The 13863-nt window shown below is 27.6% G+C and overlaps 2 protein-coding genes and 1 long non-coding RNA gene across 3 annotated transcripts; 1 reads left to right on the top strand and 2 right to left on the bottom strand.

The window, feature by feature from the left end:
• Positions 1–2211: 2211 nt before the first annotated feature.
• On the bottom strand, positions 2212–4806 carry LOC140670464 (uncharacterized). The gene is made up of 5 exons (XM_072901067.1): positions 4722–4806; positions 4572–4655; positions 4112–4294; positions 3129–3302; positions 2212–2672 (listed from the first exon to the last, which is right to left on the bottom strand). Exons 1-5 carry the CDS (start codon positions 4767–4769, stop codon positions 2319–2321), a joined length of 843 nt encoding a protein of 280 aa, XP_072757168.1. The 5' UTR covers positions 4770–4806; the 3' UTR covers positions 2212–2318.
• A 700-nt stretch (positions 4807–5506) lies between these two features.
• LOC140670208 (uncharacterized) lies at positions 5507–8174 on the bottom strand. Its single transcript, XM_072900780.1, has 4 exons — positions 8076–8174; positions 7425–7631; positions 6394–6567; positions 5507–6271 (listed from the first exon to the last, which is right to left on the bottom strand). The coding sequence occupies exons 1-4, from the start codon at positions 8121–8123 to the stop codon at positions 5915–5917; spliced, it is 786 nt and encodes a 261-aa protein (XP_072756881.1). The 5' UTR covers positions 8124–8174; the 3' UTR covers positions 5507–5914.
• A 3181-nt stretch (positions 8175–11355) lies between these two features.
• On the top strand, positions 11356–13369 carry LOC140670269 (uncharacterized). Its single transcript, XR_012047526.1, has 4 exons — positions 11356–11824; positions 12049–12200; positions 12352–12453; positions 12528–13369. It is a non-coding gene; the product is annotated as an uncharacterized lncRNA (long non-coding RNA).
• The last annotated feature ends 494 nt before the right edge of the window (positions 13370–13863 follow it).

The following is a 13863-nucleotide window of genomic DNA, read 5'->3' as shown; positions in this document are numbered from 1 at the left end:
TTCTAGTGTCACGATGCACAATGACGTTTTTCTCCTTTCGATGGGAATAACCATTGAAAGGCTTCTTCTCCTTACATTTATTGTTTGTGAGTTTTCTGATTAAGATATTGGAACCTCGAGTTTGAAACGTGTACCCCCAATAAAATGATACATATAGTATATGCTAGCTTTTTGTTTCAATTACAAAATTTAAGCATCTCGCGATGAAATCTTGTTTGAATTAATAGCTTTCGCTGTGAGAGCCATAACAAGTGTACGAAACTTAGAATATACAATAGTAATACTTCTCTCGAGAGTAAATTAAAAAAAAATTAATATAGACGATTATATAATAAAATAAAAACATTCGTTTTACAAAACCTTGAGAATCTGATGAGGTAACTGATTTAGCCTCGGCAATCTGTAAGTAATCAAATACGCAATCATCAAGTAAATGTTGTTTAGGTAACCGTTATCCCGCTAAACAACAATTTTCAAGATACATAGCGACAGATGTAGCAAAATTGATGTCACTTCGTAAGTTGTTCATAACGACATTGCTTATTTTCACAATTAGCTGATTGGTGATGTTCGCAATTTGAGAACGTTTGAAACTCTTGAAATCTTCTCATAGCAATTCGAAAAAAAATCTCCAATTCTCTTATATCAATCCGTATATATTCAGTCTGGGTGAATGAAAATAATACAATCATCATATTTTAATTCATATATTAATCATTCAGTGGAGAATCTAAAATCTGATAATGACTGACAATGAGATAGAATGGTCGATAAAGTTAAGATATTGCTCTTGATAAAGCTTTTTATTCCGATGATATTATAACTTAGTTGCGAATTTTTATCTGCCATCTTCGACTTTGTTCCATATATTATATAATCATGAATAAATAAATTATACATCAAATAAACTAATTAGAAAATTTTATAATTATTTTGTTTTCCATAGTCCGATCTTATATTTAGTTTAACCAATAAAATGATGCTATGCGGTCATTTCATTGGTTGAATGAGATCTTAAGATGATCTTAAATATAAGATTGGACTATGAATACTGGCCTATGATTTATCAAATCTCATGTTTTCCAATAAACAAATGTGTTACTATCGAATTTTATAAACTTTATTTTCCAAATTATAAATTTTATTTTATAAAAAATTGTACAGTAATTTCATAGATTTCTGCATAATTATTAAGCTAGCTTTTAACTTATAAAGAATTTAACTATTTTATAAAAAATTTTTATAACAATAAAACGAAAGTTATCATAATTAATATCACGAACTTACTATAATAAAACTAATTTTGCGAAACATACTTAGTTAAAAATATTCACAAACAGAACAAATGCAAATATTTGAACATATTCTTGCAATTCTTGCCATTTATTTGAATTACTATTTAAATGAATTACTATTTAGATATGCCATATGAAAATATATTGTATGTACAAAATAATAAAAATGAATAAAAAAATTTATATTCATTCATTTTCTTTTAGAAAACATAATATTACACATTTGTGTATGTTTGCTACTTTTTGTAATAATGTTATTGATTTTCAATATGAACCTTGAACACACTAATTGTAAGTTTTAAATTTTCATGTTTATATGAATATACAAAACTATATCTGTGCTAAATTAATTTTCAAAAGAAAGTAAAGTACGTACAGTAGAAAATGCAATTAAATAACATAATATTATAGTGTTCTTTATGCTTGCTAATATCATTTAAGAGTTAGGTATTTGGGTTGATATTACTTACATACAATATATTCTATTATGACATATATATATATATATATATATATATATATATATATATATATATATATGTCATAATAGAAGATTTAAAGAAAAATGCAATGTCTTAATAGAAAACTATTTCTATTTTGATAAAATAGTAGATTTTTATCTAAAAATTATAAAATTATAAAAATTATGATCTATATAACGACATCGCTTATCATAAATGTTTTCATGAACCTGTATAAAATACACACGTTATATCATGAGGAAATCGCAATCGCGAGCAAATAAAGAAATATATCAACAAATAACTCTCTTTTTCCAATGTTTTTATTTTTATTTAATATTTTACAATTTATCTATATACAGAAAAAATATCTCTTGAAAGCTGTCTTTGCGGGAAAAGTATCTCTAGAATACGAAAGTTTTTCTTTAATATATAAAGAACAATTATAGCAGTACTTTGAATTAGTTCTATGTTATATGTATGTATAGTTAAATACGTTGTTACAGAGTTTTCTTTTTAATTTCTCTTTCTCTTTCTCTTTCTCTTTCTCTCAAAACAAATTTTAAATAGAAGTAACTCGTAATTTACATGTATGTACTAGTTTTTTAATCACATCATCAGTTTTCTTATTTTCCACAACATCTTGAATGCATCTGGAGTTAGACGACATGGCGCCTTTACTTTCGAAGCGCGCCAATAAGTAAACATTGTCCAGGCATTTGCTGGCTTGCAGAACAACATAATTGGATGTAGACAAGCCGTTCAACTTGATACTTTTCGTGTTCTCCCGAAAGCTTTTCACATTGATGTTGATCGTTTCCAGTTCGATATGAATACAACTTTGCATTTTGATATTATCATTATCATGGCAGTTTATCAAGAGGTCATTCAATTCTGTAATTAACGTTTCTCCGAACTGTGAAAGAAATTAATAAATTAGACTATAGCCTGAGCTATAATGATTTCCATTTAGCAACACAAGAGTCATTCTATCTTTTGTTATCACTGGATATTGAAAAAAGATAAAATAACGCTAAACAACACAAACCAGCAAACCAATAAAGTCGTAAGCTATAAGAAATTAACGAATCATGTTTGATTATTCTTTAAATTCCACTGTTTTTGGTTAATTCTTAACCAATTTGATTGACTAATTTCTTACAACTTACGACTTTATTGTAGACTCATCAGTCTTATGCGTCATCTACAATGGCAGTAGGAGTAGTGAATTAAGGCTATAATTGTATACAATCTAGTTTTTTTTTTTTTTTACTTCTTACTCTATACCGCCTATTGTCATTGTAAATACGCAAAAAGTCTCGATCGAAATACTGGTCTACTATAATATATGTGAATAATAGTGAAAATTCACCGAGATAAAATTATCGATAAACACAAGGCTATTCTTGATGGCGCTCTCAGCCGATTTTTCACATTTTTCTGCGACTTTATACGCTGTGTCACTGTGCTGACTTATGGCACAAAAATTGGCATCATAGCAGTGTTGAGCATCCTTACCCTTTGCTCTAACAGCATTCACTTCTCTCTAATAATGAATAAATCGATATAATGGTACAATAATCTAATGTTTTGACATATTATTAGAATAATTGAACGTATTATGTATTTATATATTTATAGGTTTCATCAAATGCCGTACTTTGCAATTATCAAATGTGTCAACGAAACTACGAATATTACGAAATATCTTTAAAACAATTATTCAATAGATTTATAAAATTCTGGATAACCTAGAGCATTTTATTTTAATTTATAAAAATAAACAACAATTATGACATAATATAAAAAGAAAAAATATTTCGCTTAGAATAAAATTTAGAATATTTTTTTTAAATTGTCTCTCTCTCTCTCTCTCTCTCTCTCTCTTTCTCTCTCTCTCTCTCTTCTCTCTTCTCTCTTCTTATATTATATGATATTATATTTATATCTTGACAAATTATTTTTATTAATGTAACATTTTACAAGATAATATTTTAATGTATTTTAAATTGGAATATTATACATAATATGTATAATAATATCATGATATTATAATAATAATAATATATATATATATATATATATATATATATATGTGTGTGTGTGTAATTATACAAATTTTCGTGCGCTAATCGATGCCAATTAAATTTAAATTCCTTTATATAAAAATTATTAAAAAAATATGATTAAAACATAAAATTATTAACAGATCTATCTTGCATAATATACAATAATATTCTCTTATTAGCACTTATTTTACTATTAATGCAATATCAATAGCTTGACAATACCAAAATATTATTTCATCTACATACAGTTTTACATTTTAGTTCGAATTATAAATATTATACTCACGCGCATCGAAGCGAGTAATAGATTGACATAGTTTTTATAGCTGTTTATTTGATCCCACCATCTTTGCATGACTATTGGGAAGGTATCTTCTTCCGTTTCTTCACGAATATGTTCGAGTTGTTGTATAATACTTTCCACGTTCCGTTTCGTATCTCTCACTTTAAGCTTTATAATTTCTAAATTCTGGATCAATCATGGATCAGTAGTGTAGACGATTAAGAGATAAACATTGTATTTATTAGTATATATTGTATTATTTTGGGCAAGCGCAATACTTGCAAGTCTTGAAAATGATTTGAATTTAAATTCAAATGTCTGAGTTTAGTTAATAAAAGTATAAAAAGATAAATAAACGGAATTTTTATTTTAATGAAGGTATATATTGTATTTAAAATAATTTTTTTTCTTTATAACATATAAACATTCTGTTAATATTAAAAATGATATATTAAATACTTACTTGTACAAAAATTTCATTTTGTTTCGCCACAGTATAATTGGTTTTAGATATTAAATGTTGATCATTAGGTTTCGAATTAACATTCTGCAAAAAAAAACAATGGTTGTATCTATCTTAAATCATTTTATATACAAAAGAAATGGAACTTACGATTAAAAGTATGGCGAAAAGACATAATGTTACACAAATATTCGTCATGTTTGCTTGCTGATATTACTTTGAAGTGCCCCTGCTAACACACGAGAAATCGATCTCTAATTGTGATAAGTATAATATTAATTGCGCCTTTTTATATAAGATGATAAAAAACATTTTAACAAGATTGGAGAGAAAGTAGGAGGGAATCGAGATAAGAGCAATTACATGTATATTGCGTAATCTACTGTTCAGAACCTATACTGTTCAGAATGTCTGGTTTCATTGTCAGACATATATCAAGCCAAAAGTATGTATATGTGTACATATACATAAAATATTTATGGAAATGTGTATTGAATAGCTGAGTTACTTCCATCGACTAATAATAGTCTTATTCAATTTTGCAATTATTTTTATGTAAACCCCATTATGTACCATAATTGCAGAATGTTCGTATTGATATAAAAGTCATTTATCGTAACAAAAAATTCACCATTACTTGTATCAAAATCTTTTTATCTCTCTGCATGTGTAATATCTTAATGGACTACTGACCTTAATAATACTTATATACATATAACTAACTAATATAAATATAACATGAAGTCATAGAGTATTAATCAATAGATTAGAGATTAGATAATCGAATTTCACGAGATAGAGATAGAGTGCATACATTAACATCGACTTGTAAGATAAAGATAAAATACAATTTATCTTAATTTTATTTTGTGCGAAATAATAAAGATCAAACGGAAGGGATACATATAAGGAATCGACAAATAATTTTTGTTTTGCACAATTACTTTTATTTCTCTTTTAATAATATTACATAAAATCTCTCTTGTATTATACAAGTATACTATATATAGGGTCTCTTGGGGAAGCACATATGTAAGTTCGTTCTACTAATTTCGTTCAGAGACCGCGCAGACGATTAAAAGATAAACATTTGTATATGCTTTAACAATAAGTATATATTATTTTGGATAAGCGCGCGCGCAATACTTACCATTCTTGAAAAGTATATGAATTTGAATTTGAATTTGAATTTGATTTTGAATTTGAATTTGAATGTCTTTAGTTTAGTTAATGAACGCAGAATGATATATTTTTTTAAATGAACAGTCTTAGAACACGCTTCCTTGTAGAAGTAATTTTAACAATAAACAAAGATTAGTTATAGTTGAAAGTACAATAGTTTCTTAAGAAGCTTTTGTCGTAGCTGGCGTAGCTTTTGTCGTAGCTTTTGTCGTAGTTGGCGTAGGTGTAGTTGGCTCGCTCTTTAGTTCAATGCATTGAATTAATCTTAGCTTAATCATGTCACCCGCCGAATATACGGATGTATAAACATTTCTTAAACAGTTGGTGGCTTGTAGAAAAACATTATTGGACACGTGCACGATAGTAAGCTCAGCGGAATTGGCATCGCTCGTTAAAGTCCTTATGTCAGCTTTTACTCTCGCCAGCTCAGCTACGATGCAGCTCTGCATTTTGTAAATATCGCTATCATGGCAGGTGAGGAAGATGCCGTCCAATTCTAATAACAGCACATTTCCAGTCTATGGAGAAGAAATTAACGCAATTACAAATATTTGATCAGTAATAATTATTCAATATGCAAAATCATTTATTATTGTAATATCAATTAACAATCATAATTGTGAAATGTGTGAAAGCATACCGAAATAAGATTATCCAGAAAGCCAAGATTGCTCCGGATCGAATTTTGAGCATTGTCATTGCATTTCGTAGCACCATTATGTGCCACGTCTTCGATTCCTTCGATGCCATCGATAGCCTCATTGTAGCATAAATCTACATCCTTGCCTGCCAATTTAGCGGCACTTACTTCTTTCTAAAAGTAACAAGAGTAAACAAGTGACGCAACCAAGTGAGTAAACTAGTAAGTAACGTATTTACAATATTACTGTATATTGTATAGATACTTGTATATTTTATCAAATATCAAAACTATCATCTTTTTTTAAATAATTCTGTAAATTCAGTAAGTTCTAGAGTCACATATACTTTTGCAATAAAAAATTTGAATCTGATTCCGACTCTTGAGAATCATTGAAAATCATTGAGAATCATTGGGAATAAAATTTATAAAATTTTACATTACAATTACGTTATTTATATTGTAAAAAAAATTTTATAATTTTAATATAATATAATATTGTACGTCGCAATAATCTCACATCATTTTTATGTGCATTTACGATCTCTTAACGACGTGCATTTGCTACCTCTTTGAGATAGAGGTAACATCAATTAAATTTCTATAAATAAATTGACATTATTACAAAGCTTGTTACAAATACTTGACACTTTATGATTTCTTTCTTCTTTTACAAATTTTTATAAAAATATTCTCAGACATAAAATCATACCAATGAACGTATTGATATACGTAAAATATTGTTAAAATATTAGTCATATAATTGTATGTTTACATAATTTGAAATTAAAAAATTATATTTGGAAATTGCATAAACTACATATGAATTATAATTTCTTACACATTATCAAAAAATGTTTTATCAAAATATATTAGTATTTTTGAGAAATTTCGACAATCGACAAATTTTTTTCATCAAAATTTTTTTTGTCCTTAACAATTTATTAGATAATATAATATAATAATTAAGCTATTTTAAATTAGCAAAAAATTAACGCATTGCTCGATTGCAAAGCAGGTTGAATAATTACCTTGATTCCATTAAGCAACTCAATTTTAAATTTTCTATAACTATTCTGTTCTTCATCCCACTTTTCCGCGACCTTTATGTTAATATCCTCTTGGGCCTCATTCTGAAGAAGCTGTAGTTGACGTATGATACCTTCTACGTCCCATTTTGCATTTCTCACTTGAAGCTTCAGAATGTCTAAATTGATTGACGTTGGATTTGCATCAATCTGTTGTGAGATCGAAAGATAAATGCAATAATAAATATTTTGAACAAATGCATATTTTTGCAGTTTTTTAACAAATTCGTAAAATTAATGTTCAGTAGTCGACAAGACTACTATTATACAATATAAGATTTTAAAACAAAATTTTAATTTGAAAGGAGAAAGAGAGAGAGAGAGAGAGAGAGAGAGAGAGAGAGAGAGAGAGAGAGAGAGAAAATGGAAAGAAAAAGATAAAAAAGAGATACATTTACGATTTTTCTTTAAAACAAATATTTTATCTTAATCATGTTCTTTCACAATAATTTTTAATATTAAATCTTAATGAATTTAATTGACACATAATAATTTTTAATAATAAATCTTGACAAGTTTAATTAATACGTTATGTGAAAAAATAAAATATCCATAACAGAAATGTTACACTTTAATTTTTTACAAAGAACTTACAGTCAAAGAAAGTACAGTCAAAAAACATAATGCTACGGCGAATCTCATCTTTGCTTATATCTGGATATCCGCTTAGTTTCATATACAAACTTGGCTAACTGACAAATAATATTAATTATGTCGTTTTATATATATAATGTCTTTTAATCAAATACTAATAGTGATTATTTTGATAACAATCGTTGAGATAACGAATACAAATATTGTCTCAATATTTATATAACAATAGATTTAATTTCTTTATCAGTCTTTATCTTACTTTATCGAGATTTTAGATATATCGATGGCAACTTTTATTTTAGCTAATTTATTAATCCAAATGTTTTCTTTCTAAAATAAGACCTCTTCTACTCTGTCGAATATAAAGCATTAAAAAAATGTTTTGATTTTCATGATGAATTTAAAACGCGATGCTATAAAGATAAAGCAGTAAGTTATTTCGTACGAACATTAATTAAATAATGTCGGTTCACAGACATTCATAGATTAAGATTTCTTAACGAATAATCAAAGTTTCGTGAAAATCTTTAACTGTGTATTTTATTTTTATTTCTTCTAAAAATTCATAATTCTCAAATAATTTTTGATTGATGTAAATAATTTGTTAATTATATTGTTAATTAGTTTTCATATATATATATATATATATATATATATATAATTAACTATCTATTATATTAAAGTTAAATAATTGAGATCAAAATTTATATTTTAACCGAATAAATGAACTAGAATATTCAATTCGCTCGTTTAGATTATAGAATAATCTATAATATAATAACAAATAATTACCATCGTTCGGCCAATAAACGAGCAAATTGAATTATATGTAGACAGAATAATAATATTTATTGTTCTAAATTACATCGTACTACGATTAATATTTGTACTACGGTAATTATTTGTAGATTAGAATACGAGCGATAACAATTTATGTATTAATTTATTATAATATAATAAACACCCCCATCATATATATATACATATAATAAAAATTTATTTTTGTGATAAATATTAAAATATTTAATTGTATTTGATAAACTAATTTTCTTAAGAATTCATGCTCTCTCTCTCTCTCTCTCTCTCTCTCTCTCTCTCTCTCTCTCTCTCTCTCTCTCTCTCTCTCTCTCTTTCGTTTCTGATAAAAAAAGACATATGTGTGTGATATACCTATATGCATGCGTAATATACATACATGCTTTATAATAGCATAGAGTTATATTATATATTCAATAAATTTACTTATATACAGAAAATTTCTACATATTTTTATTTTACTATTATTTCTTGATTAACATTTAGTTGTGTCTAATAAATACACGCTTATGTCCTTGATAGAGATTTCTATTTTTCACAAATAATCGTCTCATTATTGATATAATTTTCATTACAAATGTAATCATTATTATAATAAATGTATAATAACAAAATAGGCTCGTTGTACAGTTAAACGGTAAGTCATAAAATTAATTTGGTTAAAGTGGTACTTTACTTTACTTTATTATACTTCGTAATTGCGTTTCACGTACTTTAAAGCGCGTTAAACAGTTAAATGTATCGAATAATATTATTTTAATTAAGGAATTTTATGTATTTCAGAATTACTTTATGTACATATTTTAATGCGATTAATATAATGCGTACAATATTTTATCACATAGCATACATATAGTGCGTATTTTATTATTGTTTTCGCGCGACGAGAGAAAGAGAGCACACGCTCCCTTTTCCTTGACGTCGCTGTTCGCTCGTTCGCTGTGTTGCGTGAGAGAGATGGAAGATGCCGAAGATGGAAGGGATATTAACGCGTAAACAGTCATAAGTCGTACGGCACGGGTACGATGTCCATTCATTATTCATTCCGATTTCGGCAGCCGTAGTGATACGCACGTATACAATACACATTATTCCGACGAGTCGAAGATTCACGGTCGGTCAAAGTCACTTGGAAGTCGAGCGCGCCGTACACCGTACACAATGAGAGAGAGAGAGAGAGAGAGAGAGAGAGAGAGAGAGAGAGAGAGACACGTTATTTCTTTCTCGTCACAAGTCACAATAATACATACGCGATTATATTACGTGATAAAACTTAACGAATTAAAATATGTACAAAGCGATTCCGAACTATAATATTGAATGCTTTAACTTTGAAATATAAACCGCGGCTATACAATATAAATATAATATAATGCATATATTTTAATCTAAAATATACACACTAATATCATCTCTTTTTCGTCACGATAATATACGCATTAATCTACGATCTACGGTCTACGGTCTACGGTCTACGGTCTACGGTCTACGTGATAAAACTTAACGCGTTTAAAGTTTAAATACGTACAAAGCGACTCTGAACGATAACATTGAACGCTTCAAAACGCATAAACTATATGATTATAGAATATAATGCATGTATTTTAATTGAAATATACACAATAATATATAAATTATTTATAAATTAATTCTATTTATAAATAATTTATAAATTGTAATTTGTACAAAGCGATGCCGAAACGATAACATTGAATGTATTAAAGTACATAATACATGAATCGCGGTTATGAAATTTAATGTGTAAAATTATTTTATCGAAATACACAATAATACACGCACGTTCTCTTATCGATCACGATAATACACGCATTATGTGTGTATATTATTATGTAATAAAACAACGCATTACATTAAAATATATACAAGGCGATTCTGTACAATAATATTGAACATATAATATATTAAAGTACATGAACCATGATTATAAAATTTAATGTGTAAAATACTTTAATAAAAATACACGATACAATAATACACGGTCTCTCTCACGCTACAACAATACACATATATATTATGTTACACGTGATATAAAACAACGCGTTAAAATACAGACAAAGCATACTCGCCGCAATAATATAATACATATATGTATATTACGTGACAACACTTGTAATGATTAAAATATGTACAGACTGTTTCGTCAACATACAGCTCAGTACGACCGGTTGCCTGCCCATAGGTGCGGAAAGTCGGTAATGCAGGAAGAGATAATATTATAATATTCTTTTAGATATATGCTTTAAAATATTTATGTTACAAGTTCGCTATTTTGTTGCAATTTAATTTCTTTTTCTAACAGTTTATTGCGTGTTAATAGCGTAACAGCTAGTATACTTCATCGAAAATGTACGCGCGTAATCTGTATTATCTATTCCTGCATTACCGACTTTCCGCTCCTATGGATAGGCAACCGGTTGTACTGAGCTGTATGTTGACGAAACATTCTGTACAAAATGATTTCGAACGATAACATATTGACCGTTTTAAAACACATATGTATGTACTGCGGTTATAAAATATTGTAATAATGCGTAAAGCTTTGATATCCCGCGTATATTTTTACCGTAGAAAGTAAAATATTTTAGCAACGAATTATCAATAACCTGGCATTGGTTGTGCATGTATATCTAGCGCGTTATTATATTTATACATTGTCTGGTGCTTCGGTCGTTTATTATGGGTCTTTTGCGTTAGAATATCCTGAAATCATGATTGTTATCGAGGATTCTGATATCAATTAAATTGGGATGCCTCTATGAGACTTTGCCTATATAAAGTATCGTGCGTTAAAGTGCGGGAGTGCCGTTTACGAGCATAAAATATCGGGCATGTATAGACTCTGTTGAACCTGACACGGCGAATAGAGATGAAAGAGGCATGGCATTGGATAAAAATGGAGCAACTCATCTGAGGTAAGTAATTATTTCTTATTTGTATATTAATTATTTATTAATTATATATATATATATATATATATATATATATATATATATATATACATATATGTGCAATTAAATTAAATAATTAATAACGTAATTTGATTTTTTATTTACATGATTTATAAACAAGAGAGAATTATATAGAGACATTTAGCGATGTGTATTATCGATTAATCTAGCATTTTTACGGATCGTAGAGAGCCTCACAAATATCTAACTCGACAAGCTCGATAAATAAATGTATGAATTTTATATAACTGACATTCTGTGTAACGATTATTCTGTGGACGACTACTGTTGACGTTTGTTATTAGGCGAGACTCACGATGACGACACATTGTTTATAGTGGTGCGTATAATTATATATCTTTTTTCCACTCCTCGCATGCATCAAATAATATTATATTAATAATGTAATATTGTATTTATGTAAGGATCCTCGCATTCAGCGATATGAATTATTCATGTTTACATGCACGTTTTATTCTCTTAACATGCAGATAACTGCCTGCCATCCACCGAGATAACGTTCATCTGTATAGGAACACCTATAATTTAACACGTACCGAGGAACAGAAAGAGAGTAAATAAACTCTATTGAAGTATGTATGCATACCTCTTTGCTATTTTTATTATTTAAACAATATATTATTGATATTTGTACGTTATTTTTCAGATTATCTATTTGAATATTGTATACTTGAAAAGGAAGAAATGTAGGAGGAAGAACCGCGGCGTGTATTACGTAACGTTTACGTTTTATGAAATACAATACATATTTTCAAATTCTAATAAAATAACTAAATTAGAAGCTCTAAATATTACTGACAATGAGTAATACAATTAAAGAAACAATTAGGCAATAAAAAGCTAAACTTTTCGCACTCCTTTCGAGCCTTCTTCAATAGCTTAACTCGACAACTATAAAATTATAAAACAATAAAACAATAAAACAAGCATATAAGATAAGAAATAAAGTAAAAAACTGACAATCAATTAATATACTCACATATATTATAGAAATATATGTAGAAATGTTTGGATTATTAATAAATCATGGGTTGAATCATTTGTTGAAACTATGTACTTCGCGCCCTACACCCGCGTTGGCTCTTTATTGCGTAATTGTTTCTTTAATTATATTTTAATTATATTTGTATGTATGAGTAATAATTTATTGGCGCCGATTATCGTTTACGCGTAGCTTTTATTTATCCTTCATTTTAATATTGTTTTCATTATAGGTATATAACAGAGTCTTTATTAAATTCTCTGGGAAAAATAAACACGGTTACAACCCACTTTGGGGCCCACGATCTAAAAATAATTTGATTACTAATCGTGGACCCCAAAGAAGGTTGTATAACCGTGGTTTTTTTCCCCCAGAGAATAAGATTTTTATATATAATCTTGTAAAAGTTTCTAATTTACAAGTTTCATACATATACATAGGGTTATAGATATTAAAGTTTTCAAAATTTATAAAATTATTTTATTAATCTATTAATAAAAAATTTATGGACATCGAATATAAAATTAATTTTTAAAAATATTAATCATTTTTAGCACTGATAATAATTTGGATCTTGTATTTATACATAGTGTATATTTTATTTACATTATTACACCGTAGCGACTTTGACAATCTGAGAAAGGAGGAAGTAATCTTTTCATGTATCGATGCCTTGGACAGACAGTCTGCATCGACAGAGCAGACTCTAGGGCGAATATATTATTATTCATATATGGTATATTAATTAAAAAGAATACGTTCAGAAATTTTCTTTGTCTTATAAAAAATCAAAATGCTTAAAAAAATACACAATCCATACAATTTTAAATGTTGAACATCTTTATACAAATAAATAAACAAATATGCATAGACATAAAGGAACAAAGAAACATTAGAATTACAGTCATTTAAGAGTCAATGCAATTATCCTTATAATGAGATCATACACAATATTCTTATAATAATATAAACTATTGATACCAATATCTACAACACATGT

The sequence above is a fragment of the Anoplolepis gracilipes genome, chromosome 10 (genome assembly GCF_047496725.1).
Source record: "Anoplolepis gracilipes chromosome 10, ASM4749672v1, whole genome shotgun sequence".
Taxonomy (NCBI): domain Eukaryota; kingdom Metazoa; phylum Arthropoda; class Insecta; order Hymenoptera; family Formicidae; genus Anoplolepis; species Anoplolepis gracilipes.
Note: the sequence above shows the minus strand (reverse complement) of the source record. Positions and strands in the feature narration are given on the sequence as shown.